Raw genomic sequence first — 12,000 nt, 5'->3', positions numbered from 1 at the left:
GGATTTGTAGATACACCCCCATTTTTTTTATTTCTAAATACACATCCATCAAGCTGTGATGTTAAATCATTTTGCATGGCAACCTAAGATTAAATTATCTGCAAAATATAAAGGACACAGGATTCTCTATATTTTCAGTTTTTATTGAATTTTTACAGAAGTAAATTTTACAGAGTACTATTATTCTATGAGCACTGCCAGAGTATCTCAAGGTGTCACTTATTCAGCAGAGTCACTTCCCTAAAGGTGAGAAAGGGAAAATACATTCTTCATACAGAATAGGATTATGATAAGTACATATGTTTAAAAACAAAAGAAATGTCAGAGATTGAGTGAATACATGCTATTGAATCAAATGAATATTCCAGATACCTTTCCAGCATCACGGCTCTTGGCTCTCAGCTTGTTGACCTGGGACTCAGCGATGTCAGCACGCTCCTGAGCTTCTTCCAGCTCATGCTGTACCTTTCTGAATCTGGACAGGTGAGTGTTGGCCTGCTCCTCCTGTTAAGAGAGTGGAGTTAAATTGCTTTTGTTAAAAGTAAGAGCATAATGATTTTGTTGATTCTATTAGACAAATTGTAATGTATTCGACTCACAGCCTCTTCAGACTGTCTCTTGTAGGCCTTCACTTTGAGTTGCAGCTTGTCCACCAGATCCTGAAGTCTGGTCACGTTTTTCTTGTCCTCCTCAGTCTATCAGGAAAAATTATTATTAATGAAATAAGTGTAGTAAGAATAAAAAAAACAAAACAAAAAAACAAGCTGTAGTTTATTTTCAAAAAATGAAGGAAAAAAAATCATGGTAGTTTCTCCAGCAAGAATAAAGTACCTGGTAGGTGAGCTCCTTCACTCTCCTCTCATATTTGCGGACTCCCTTAACAGCATCAGCTCCACGTCTCTGCTCAGCCTCAACTTCGGCTTCCAGCTCACGCACCTGTAATATAACAAAGCAAATACTGAGCCTTATTTTCCATGTAAATGTCCTGATTATCTATTTTTGGTAGACAAATCCATATGGTTCATACCCTGGACTCCAGTTTCTGGAGCTGCTTCTTGCCACCCTTCATAGCCAGGTTCTCAGCTTCATCCAGACGGTGCTGCAGGTCCTTGACTGTGACCTCCAGGTTCTTCTTCATCCTCTCCAGGTGAGCACTGGTGTCCTGCTCCTTCTTCAGCTCCTCAGCCATCATGGCTGCCTGAAATAACAAGAGTTATTTAACCTCAACTTCATCTACAATTATCTTCAGCTCCTCAGCCATCATGGCTGCCTGAAATAACAAAAGTTATTTAATCTCAATTTCATCTACAATTATCTTATTAGTTTTGAAACATAGATGTAGAACAGTGTAAACTCACATCGGTGATAGCTTTCTTAGCCTTCTCTTCAGCATTTCTTGCTTCCTGGACTGAGTCATCGACTTCACTCTGAACTTGGACAAAGTCCGCCTCCAGCTTCTTCTTAGTGTTCAGTAGACTGGTGTTCTGAATGTTTGAAAAAATAATGAAACAATATTTTCAGGACATGATATTTTCATTTAATATTTGCGAAAGAGATTCATTTTAGCAACTGCTTACATACCTGGGAGTGAAGCAGTCCCACACGCTCACTGGCGTCAACCAGCTCCTGCTCTGCTATTTTGCGGCCTCTCTCTGTCTGCTCCAGAGCAACTCTCAGCTCCTCAATCTCAGCCATCATCAAACCATTTCTACGCTCCACCATGGCAACCTGCTCCTTCATGTCTTCCTGTCCCCTGAGTGCATCATCAAGGTGCAGTTGGGCATCCTGGGGAAAAAAATTGTTAATTTACAACTTCTTTTTCCAAAGCTTTGTTTTTAAATGTTTGTAAATGTGGCTGTATTACCTTGAGCTGTCCTTGGACATTTCTCAGTTGTTTCTGTGCCTCAGCAGCCTGCCTGTTGGAATGGCTCAGCTGAATCTCCATCTCATTCAAGTCTCCCTCCATCTTCTTCTTGATTCTCAGTGCATCATTCCTGCTCCTGACCTCAGAGTCTAGAGTGCTCTGCATGGAGTCAATCACCCTCTGGCTGTTCCTCTTGATCTGCTCCATCTCCTCATCCTTCTCTGCAAGCTTCCTGTCAACTTCACCTTTAAGCTGGTTGAGCTCAAGCTGAACACGGAGAATTTTGGACTCCTCATGTTCCAGAGTACCCTTGATGAAAAGTCAAACAAATCACACATATTTTCACAATCATACAACAGATTGATTTGATGTAACTGATATTTGATATAACTGGTCAAAGCAACTTTCAAATAAATTGTTGCAATCAGTTGACCAACCAGTCAATTGATGAATGATTTTGACCTGATCATTGCATATCAGATAAATAGACAAAAATTAACTGTTCACCTCTGCTTCCTCCAGGGCTGTCTGAATTTCAGCCTTCTCAGACTCTACTGCTTTCTTGGCCTTCTCCAGCTCATGGATGCTCTTTCCAGTCTCACCAATCTGCTCAGTCAGGTCTGAAATCTCCTCTACAAAAGAAAACAACCGGTATGTTAATCAGTATATCATCATGTCAGTGATTTATATGAATGGTTATTTTTGCCAAAGGGACATGGTAGATATGGACATAATGGACATACGCTGCAGGTTCTTGTTCTCTCTCTTCATGGTCTCCAGGTGGTCCAGAGCCTCCTCATACGAGTTCTTCATCTTAAACAGTTCAGTGCTGAGAGAGCGAGCCTCTTTCTGGGCTCCTTCCAGCTCTGCCTGACCCTCCTCATACTTCTGCTTCCACTCAGCCAGGACCTAGTGTTATATAGTTGAAATAAAATTAGTTGTCTCTTTCTGTTTCTCATTTCATAGATCAGGATTTTTCTTCCTTCCCAATCCTTTACCTTATCAAAGTTTCTCTGTTTCTTGTCAAGGTTAGCAGCCAGTCCATTTGCTCTCTCCACATCAGTCATGAGGTCCTCCACCTCACCCTGCAGCCTCTGTTTGGTCTTCTCCAAAGAGGCACACTTTGAGTTCACAGCCTCAATGGATTCCTCAGCATCCTGCAGACGCTGGGCAAGCTTTTTCCTGAAGAGAGAGAACGAGAGAGAGAGAGAGCGAGAGAGAGATATTTTTTTTCCTCCATTTTCAGACAAATAACGACTTGTGCCTTTGAGGAGTAGAAAGTTTGTTGTTACTTGGCCTCCTCCAGTTCCTCAGTGCGCTGGATAGCATCAGTCTCATATTTGGACCTCCACTGAGCCACCTCACTATTGGCCTTTGACATTCCCCGCTGCAGTTCTGCCTTGGCCTCCTGCTCCTCCTCAAACTGCTCCCTGAGTAGGTCACAGTCATGGCGAGCTGACTGAACACAATGGGCTAAGGCATTCTTGGCCTGGGAAACATCACAATTATACATTAATGTCAATGTAATATTATATTAACCAAGCAACAAGTGAAATGTTACTTGTAAGAGTGGAATTTAGTTCCTAAGAATCACTCATAGAGGTTCATGTAATACCTTCACTTCCTCCTCAATGTGCCTCTTGAGCTCCTCAATCTGCTGAGTGTATGCCTGCTTGCCTCTGGTCAACTGGGAAACAAGAGATTCTTTCTCCTCAAGTTGGCGAGAATACTCACCTGAATGAAAACAAATTTGAATATGTTAACTGTGAAATTGATTCACACCAATAATTGTTTTTTTTATCAGCAGTTTCATTCACCATTCTCTGTCATGAGTCTGGCTTTCTGTGCACTCATGTCATTCAGCTGGCGAACATTCTCATCATTTTTGGACTTCAGTTCACCCAGCTGGTCCTCAAGTGTTCTGCACATTTTCTCCAGATTTCCCTTTAATTAAACAAAAATTACATATTGAACATCAGAAGAGTAATTAAACAAAGTCTGATTGTTTAATTTTCTCTTAAAACAGATGCGTGAAATATGAAGACTAAATATGGCCCTATAAAGCTACAATTCTGAAGATTGCCAGGTTTGTTAAACTTAACTGACACCTATGATCTAAGATCACATGTAAGATCACTGCAGTGCTGTTAAAGCAGTCAGAATCCCATTATATATTTGCACCTTCCCATTATATTTGCACCTTCCCCTCCACCAAACACAAGAACATGGTCCAACCTGTGCTTTTGCAATTTAAGTATTGGGTTGCTATTGTAATATCTATTAGTATAGGTATTTTACAAGCTTGTCCTTCCACATACAGTTTGCGTCTTCATAACTGCCGACCTTTTCCTGCATTTAGGTACTATGGTGAAGCTGCTACATGCTATATGCTCTTGCCTAACATTCATCAATTAAAGAAATTATCAAAAAGGACATTTGTTTGCACATACATCACAAAGATTATAATTTTACATTTATTTAATGTAGCTTTAACTGACAGTTTGTTCACAGGACTTTTGTCCACTTTTTAAAGATACAAACCTTCAAGATTTCAATTTTATTTTTATGAAAAGGTATATACCTTTGATTTGGCAACAGCCTCCATGTTGCTAGAGAGGTCATCAATCTCCATCTTGTACTCGCTCTTTTCCTTCTCCAGCTTCTGTTTGACACGCTGGAGGTTGTCAATCTGCTCGCCCAGCTCTGCAACACTGTCAGCCTGCTTCTTACGGAGAGCTGCTGCAGTGGCTTCATGCTGCAGGGTGGACTCCTCGAGGTCACGACGCAACTTCTGGAATTCAGCCTCACGCTTCTTGTTCATCTCAATCTGAGCAGCTGTTGCTCCTCCTGCCTCCTCAAGTCTCTCACTGATCTCCTCAAGTTCTCTGGAGAGGTCGGCTCTCTGCTTCTCCACCTTGGCCCGAGCAGCGCGCTCTGCCTCAATCTCTTCTTCAAGTTCCTCAATACGAGCCTGAAATTTAGGTTAAATCAACTTGGTCTGAAAATTCCAAAATGTTTTTTTTTTTAATTAGAACTGTGGAAAAAATGTTACCTGGAGCTCCTTGATCTTCTTTTGAAGCTGAGCACCAAGGGACTGTTCATCCTCAATCTTACTGAGGAGCTGGCTGGTCTCAAAGTCTTTCCTTAATGGGGACAATACATTCTTTACTTACCAGACAAATGCTACCTTGAGTACTACAAAGAATAGTTCTTCATTTTTATATGTTATTTGTACACTGTATACAAAAGATTGAGATAATTGTTCTCCATTTTTTCTTACCTCCACTGCCCATCTATACTTAAAAATCTACTTTCATAAAGCTGTATTGTGTATAAGGGCTTCCACACCTAGTCAAAAATTCTTGTTTGTGCAAGGTGACTTGGCTAATAACACAGTCGGATTTGGAAAATTCTGCACAAGAGCAGTTTTAAAGAGTAGTTAAGTCCAAGAACTTACTTTTTGATTTTCTCTTCAGACTGCTGCTTGTCATTTTCCAGATCCATTATGGATTCCTGGGCCAGTTTCAGATCTCCCTCAAGCTTTCTCTTGGCTCTCTCAAGGTCCATACGGAGCTTCTTCTCTTGCTCCAGTGAACCCTCAAGCTATCAAAATTATTTTTTATTTTAATGGTTTCTGTTAGGGATTTAAGATGGAACAACAAAACTAAAACAGAAACAATTCAGGTTTACGCTTTCAGAAGAAGTTTACTCTATCAGAAGAATTGTATTCTCACATCGTCCACTTGCTGTTCCAGCTTGGTCTTGGCCTTGGTCAGAGTGTTGACTTTGTCTTCCTCTGCCTGGAGATCATCCAGTGTCTGCTGGTGAGCCTCCTGCAGGGCTTTCTTCTCCTTGGTTAACTTGGCAATAGATTCATCTTGAGAGGCCATTTCCTCTGTCAGGTTCTTCACCTGATATTGCAGTGAACAATTTATTCATATTTCTGTTACTTTATATGTGTATGAATAAAAAACATGATTAGATATTATTGCCATCAGCAAGTTTGATTTTAAAGGAACTTCACCTTGTTTTCAGTGGCGTGTTTCTCCTTCTCCACTTTGGCCAAAGTAAGCTCCAAGTCATCAATGTCTTTCTTCAGCTCAGAACATTCGTCCTCCAACTTCCTCTTCTTGGCAGTCAGCTCCGCATTGATTTCTTCTTCATCTTCCAGTCTCTCAGTTGTCTCTTTGAGTTTGGCCTCAAGCTGGATCTTGCTTTTAATGAGGCCTTCACACCTTTCCTCAGCATCAGAGAGGTTCTCACCTTCCTATGATTTAAAAAATATTTTAGGAAAAAGCTTTCAATTTTAATGGCATCTAACTCCTCAAGTTTGACATTTCCTCTCAAATTAAAATTTCTGTCCACTTACAGCTGCTACTTGCAGTTGTAGGTCATTCTTCTCCTGCAGTAAGGAAACCATTTTCTCTTCCAGTTCCTTCTTTTTGGCCAGGGCAGTAGCAAGGTCTGATGTCATCTTCTCATAGTTCTCTTTCATCTGAGCCAGTTCCTTCTCAGTCTCAGCACTCTTCAGAAGAGGCTTGATCTTGAAGTACAGATGCATCCATGGCCAATTTTTGACATTCATGAATGAGCGAATGTTGTACTGGATGGTGAAGATTGCATCTCTAAGAATTGAATGGGCATAATTGTGTTTATGCAGTGATTGCTTTGTGTGAATAATTAACATGAAAGAAAAGAAAAAAAAGTATTGACAGTTTAATGTATCTTGGGCAATACATTAAACTGTTTTCTACCTTCTCTCCATCATCTTGACAAACTCTCTCCTCATAAGGTAACCTCTGCAGAGAGCCTGAGTCATGGTCACCAGCTCAGCCAGTTTCTCATCTCTCATTTCCTCCAGGGTACCCAGCAGACCAGCTTTGAAGAACACCTACATTGTTTAAAAAAAGGAAAATTAAAACTAAACACACAACTGAAGCAGACATTACATTCAAGTAAAATTTGCTTTTATTTCCAACAAATAGTAACCTTGGTGTGTCCAAACTTGTACTGAGTGTGGTCTACATCAATGGAGCCCAAGAGCTTCTCTGAAGCCTTCTTGTTGTCAATAAACTGTCCCTCTGGGATGACACTGGCATTCAATACTTTGTATCTAAAAGGGAAAGCATTGTAATTTGGATGTCATTTTGATATTGCTCATAATTTCCAAACAAATTGATTTTACTCCTCACTACGGTAGTGTTGATGTTGGGAAAACTCAACTGAGCTTTGTTTTTCACTCTTTCATACTCTAGAGAAGTGTTAGAAATTCACCTCTGCTTGAAGTCACCATAGAGGATTCTGCTGGGGAAGCCCTTTCTGCAGATTCTAATACCCTCCAGCACACCATTACATCTGAGCTGGTGGATGACCAGGAAGTTCTCCATAAGACCTGAATATTTTCCAAATGTTGTTATTTAATGAGTATTTAATTAGCCATAGTGTATATTCTAAAATAAAAAACATTTAAAACCCTTGAACAAAACAAGCATACAAGAATACTAGACCTGGAGTCTTTGTCTCATTGGGAATCAGGCAACGGACAAAGTGTGGATGAGTGCTCCTTAAGTTGGTCATCAATTTGCCCAAATTTTCCTGTGTGGTGGGGTTTCATTATTTAAAAGAAACTGACTTGAACAAGTGAAACAGTCAGGCTAGGTTAAAATAGGCTGTGAAGATGCCACTAAATAGTAATAAAAACACAACATACTCTGAAAAGAGCAGACACGGTCTGGAAGGAACCTCCTTTCTTCTTTCCACCACCCTTCTTGCCACCACCTCCACTACCCTCTGTTTTCCAGAACATAGTATTTTACCATTGCTATTGCACAAATACCACAATATTCACTGGTCAGTTTTTTCTCCAAGTGAAAACTGCATTTTGACTGAACTGCATTTTGACATAAAATTAATCAGTTGCCATGCAGTATTTGGTAGTGTCTTACCCTCAGCTGAAGCATGGGTTGCATACAAGAAAGCAAGCAGTTTGTTAGAGGACTTCTGGTAGAGCTGGACGACTGAATCATTTAGGGGGTCCTTGTTCTTGTCCAGCCAGCCGGTGATGTTGTAATCCACTGTACCAGCATAGTGAACCAGGGAGAAGTGAGCCTCAGCTTTGCCCTTTGCTGGCTTTGGCTTCTCAAAGGCTTTAGTCTTGCCAAGATGCTGATCATGCAGCTTGTTCTTGAAAGAAGTGTCTGAGGCCTTGGGGAACATACACTCCTCTTCAAGGATGGAGAAGATGCCCATTGGCTGATGGAAAAAAAGGTTATATGGAAAAGAGTGAGAAACTTCACATTTTTAGGAAACACAAACTTGGATGCCAGAGTCTTTACTTACCTTCTCAATAAGCTCAATGCAGGCAGCCAAGTCCATACCAAAATCAATGAACTCCCACTGAATACCCTCTTTCTTATATTCCTCTTGCTCCAGGACAAACATGTGGTGGTTGAAGAACTGTTGCAGTTTCTCATTGGTGAAGTTAATGCAGAGCTGCTCCAAGCTGTTGAACTACATTAGTAGACATAACATGAACTAAACCAGTAAATGATCCCACTGTGCAATTCAACTCAAATGTTTCACATGTACTCACATCAAAGATCTCAAATCCAGCGATGTCCAACACACCAATGAAGAACTGTCTTGGCTGCTTGGTGTCTAACATCTCATTGATACGGACGACCATCCACAAGAACATTTTCTCATAGACAGACTTGCACAGAGCCATGACTGAATTGTTGACCTAGAGACAAGCACAATTTCAAATGTCTTCCATTTTACAGCATAAATATTTTCCATTGATCGATATTTCCTTATGCTTTCTTTTAATACCTGTGGCACAGTCTGACCCTTGGTCACATACTCATTTCCGACCTTGACTCTTGGGTAGCACAGAGCTTTGAGCATGTCAGCTGAGTTCAGGCCCATGAGGTAGGCGATTTTATCAGCCTCTGATGGTGACACAAACATTTAGCATTCTACATATTTAAAGAGAACCTGCTGTGTAATTTGGAAATATGTATATACAGTTACCCTCAGTGCCATCAGGTTCAGCCTGCTCCTCACGCTGCTTCTGCTTAAACTTCATGTTACCATGATGCATCACAGCACCAGTCAGCTTGTAGATGCCAAACTTTTCCTCAGCGGTAAAGCCCAAGATGTCAATGGCAGTCTACAATGTGCAAGAAATTAGATGTTTTAAAACAGGTTTTGTTAAATATTCTATGTATTTTGGAATATCTAAGTGAGGCTTTGTGGACTTACATCTGTTGCAATGAATTCTTCCACATCATTGATGCTTTTGACAGCAATTTCACCCTGACTGATCATATGGTAGTCATAGGGGTTGGTGGTGATCAGAAGAGCCTCTGTAAAAGATTAAAGGAAATAGATGAGATATTTGTATTACCTTCTAAACTGTGGATTAATTTCTCATGCTCTGTTTTCATACCCAGGAGCTCTGGTTTGTGACCAGTCATTAGCTGGTAAAAGATATGGTAGCTCCTTTCAGCAGACAACTGGAAGGTGACTCTGGACTTCTCCAGAAGATCTGTAGATTACATACCAAGGCCACATCATGTTTCATGAATAAATATCAAACGGTATAGCAGTGACAATGACTCGCTTACATAAATCATTCTCCAAGATCTGTAAATTATATGTTAGAGATAAAGATTGGTAGGGAGCACATAGAAGAGCATAATTATGGTGAGGTATTTCATTTTTAAAGTAGACACGGTCCCACCAACAAGTGTAATGGACAGGTGACTCTTCACACTTACAATCAAAAAGACTTACATGTTTCAATATCAGCTGAAGCCAGCTTTCCAGTAGAGCCAAAATGAATTCTAATGAATTTACCCTAAAAATTCAGAACAAAATTAGTGTGACTCGGCATCACAAAAGTAAAATAAATTTTTTTCCTGCTAACTGTAATCTTTAATTTTAGTACTTACAAATCGAGAGGAATTGTCATTCCTAACTGTCTTGGCATTACCATAGGCCTCCAGCAGAGGGTTGGCTGCAATGATTTGATCTTCCAGCGAACCCTGTTAAGAGGACATTATATAGTTTAATGTTCCATTCAAATGGGCATCCCAGTGAAAAAAAAGTAAACTTTTTTTTCCGGGGGGTCTCCCCCCCCCCTTTTCTCCCCAATTGTACCCGGCCAATTACACCACTCTTCCGAGCCATCCCGGTTGTTGCTCCACCCCCCTTTGCCGATCCTGGGAACGTTGCAGACTATCACATGCCTCCTCCGATACATGTGGAGTCCCCAGCCGCTTCTTTTCACCTGACAGTGAGGAGTAGCATGTGGGAGGATCACACTATTCCCCCCAGTTCCCCCACCCCCCTGAACAGGTGCCCCGACCGAACAGAGGAGGTGTTTGTGCAGTGACCAGGACACATACCCACATCCGGCTTCCCACCCGCTGACACAGCCAATTATGTCTGTAGGGACGCCCGACCAAGCTGAAGGTAACACGGGGATTCAAACCAGCAATCCCCATTTTGGTAGACAACGGAATAGACTGCTACACTACCCGGACACCAGACCAATAATTTTTTGCAGTTACTCTTACTTGCATCTTTCCAGAAGCCTCTGCCTTCTTGGATCCACCTGCCACTGCGATTGTCGCAAAGTACTGGATGACACGCTTGGTGTTGACAGTCTTTCCAGCACCAGATTCTCCACTGGGGATGACAAAAGAAATTCGTTTCCAATTCTTACAATCTCCATAAACACTGGTGTAGTAATTTGTATGAATACTTACGTGATGAGGATAGACTGATTCTCACGATCTGAAATAAACATACTTCCAAATTAAATGCGTCATTTAGAATTATTTTTGGTGTATGGTTACACACCCCTCCCAACAACTGCATGATCTTACCAGTGAGCATGAACTGATAGGCATTATCAGAGATGGAGAAGATGTGGGGTGGAGCCTCAATCCTCTTCTTGCCTCTGTATCCGGCTACGACCTGTGTATCATACACAGGGAGCCACTTGTAGGGGTTCACGACGACGCAGAAGAGCCCAGAGTAGGTCTGTAATAGTGGAGAGAGAATGTGTATGTTGTGATGGGCAAACAGTAAACCAATATAAAGGCACATTATATTCAAAACTGAAAACTCACGTAGATCATCCATGATGCAAAACGCTCTTTGAGGTTATACAACACAGCAGGCTCGTTGAGGTGGGTCATCATGGCCATGTCTTCAATCTTATCAAACTTTGGAGGATTCATTGGGTGGATATCATCCTCTTTAACAGTGATTGTCTGAAACACAAATCAAGGGAAAAAATGAGTTCAAGTTTAAAAGTCTATTGAATAAATCATTATAGATTCACTCACCTTTCCACAAAGAGTCTCCACAGTGGCTTTACCACCCTCTCTTTTGACGAGTTTACCCTTGAGGTACATCTCTTCAGGTTCAACCACAAAGTAGGCGGTTTTAGCATCAAATGGAGTGTTCTGAGCCTCAAGCCTCTCCTTCTCTGGTTTTCGGAGGTAGATGGCCGCGGGGCCATAGGCCTCCATCTCTGCGTCCGTGCTCATGGTGGCACTTTAGTTGGGACTGAAAACAGTAGGAAAGCGTACAAATATACATAATTCATTTAGAGAATTTTTTTTTAATGAAAGTAAATAAGAGGAGACTATTACTTTTTCACATTTTCACATTTCTTTACCTCTGTCCGTCCAGCAGAGAAGGAATGCAGGCAGGTCTACTCTTCTGAATGTGTTATGAATGCAAAAAAGAAAAAGAAAAAGCATCACGAGTTAAAAAAACAAAACAAAAAACAACCATCTTATCAACATCGAAATTAATTAAAGTTACAGCCTTTCACAGCATCTAAGTATAACATATCCAAAAATTGAGGAAGTGATAACCATAAAAACTCAAGTTCCTGATTCTAAAGGATACACAGTAGCCACCAATTAATGTCACTGTACATACCTGTGTTGGAAGCCTTTCAGTTCCTGGCACAGTGCTTAGTTGTCTCTTTTATAGAGGCCGGGTCTGCATTCTCAGTAGGAGTGTCCTGCTCGATTTGGTCATGTATTCTTGTCGTGTTGCTGTTGAGCTGGTGACATTGACATTTACAGTGTCAATAATGCCTCCTCAGTGTG

The 12,000-nt window shown here is 41.0% G+C and overlaps 1 protein-coding gene across 1 annotated transcript; it reads right to left on the bottom strand.

Annotated features, from left to right (window-relative positions):
* Nucleotides 1–219: 219 nt before the first annotated feature.
* Nucleotides 220–11,427, bottom strand: LOC130119176 (myosin heavy chain, fast skeletal muscle). The gene is made up of 39 exons (XM_056287603.1): nucleotides 11,224–11,427; nucleotides 11,005–11,148; nucleotides 10,759–10,915; nucleotides 10,639–10,666; nucleotides 10,447–10,558; nucleotides 9,820–9,912; nucleotides 9,662–9,725; nucleotides 9,315–9,413; nucleotides 9,128–9,231; nucleotides 8,897–9,035; nucleotides 8,696–8,814; nucleotides 8,457–8,606; nucleotides 8,204–8,374; nucleotides 7,810–8,116; nucleotides 7,575–7,654; nucleotides 7,372–7,459; nucleotides 7,139–7,256; nucleotides 6,854–6,977; nucleotides 6,619–6,755; nucleotides 6,234–6,489; nucleotides 5,889–6,131; nucleotides 5,599–5,775; nucleotides 5,322–5,467; nucleotides 4,917–5,007; nucleotides 4,446–4,835; nucleotides 3,682–3,808; nucleotides 3,480–3,598; nucleotides 3,157–3,353; nucleotides 2,863–3,046; nucleotides 2,608–2,773; nucleotides 2,372–2,496; nucleotides 1,865–2,173; nucleotides 1,582–1,785; nucleotides 1,359–1,484; nucleotides 1,028–1,198; nucleotides 832–936; nucleotides 600–695; nucleotides 373–504; nucleotides 220–240 (listed from the first exon to the last, which is right to left on the bottom strand). The coding sequence occupies exons 1-39, from the start codon at nucleotides 11,425–11,427 to the stop codon at nucleotides 220–222; spliced, it is 5,823 nt and encodes a 1,940-aa protein (XP_056143578.1).
* Between the last annotated feature and the right edge of the window lie 573 nt (nucleotides 11,428–12,000).

Source organism: Lampris incognitus, chromosome 10 (genome assembly GCF_029633865.1).
Source record: "Lampris incognitus isolate fLamInc1 chromosome 10, fLamInc1.hap2, whole genome shotgun sequence".
In the NCBI taxonomy this organism is placed as follows: domain Eukaryota; kingdom Metazoa; phylum Chordata; class Actinopteri; order Lampriformes; family Lampridae; genus Lampris; species Lampris incognitus.
This window is presented reverse-complemented; position numbering and strand designations above follow the sequence as displayed.

Coding starts and splice junctions, on each gene's coding strand:
- LOC130119176 (XM_056287603.1), bottom strand. CDS start 11,427: ATGAGCACGGACGCAGAGATGGAGGCCTATGGCCCCGCGGCCATCTAC. Junction 6,978..7,138: donor TATGGTGACTTCAAGCAGAG/GTGAATTTCTAA, acceptor TTTCCCTTTTAG/ATACAAAGTATTGAATGCCA. Junction 696..831: donor TGAAGGAGCTCACCTACCAG/GTACTTTATTCT, acceptor TTTTCCTGATAG/ACTGAGGAGGACAAGAAAAA.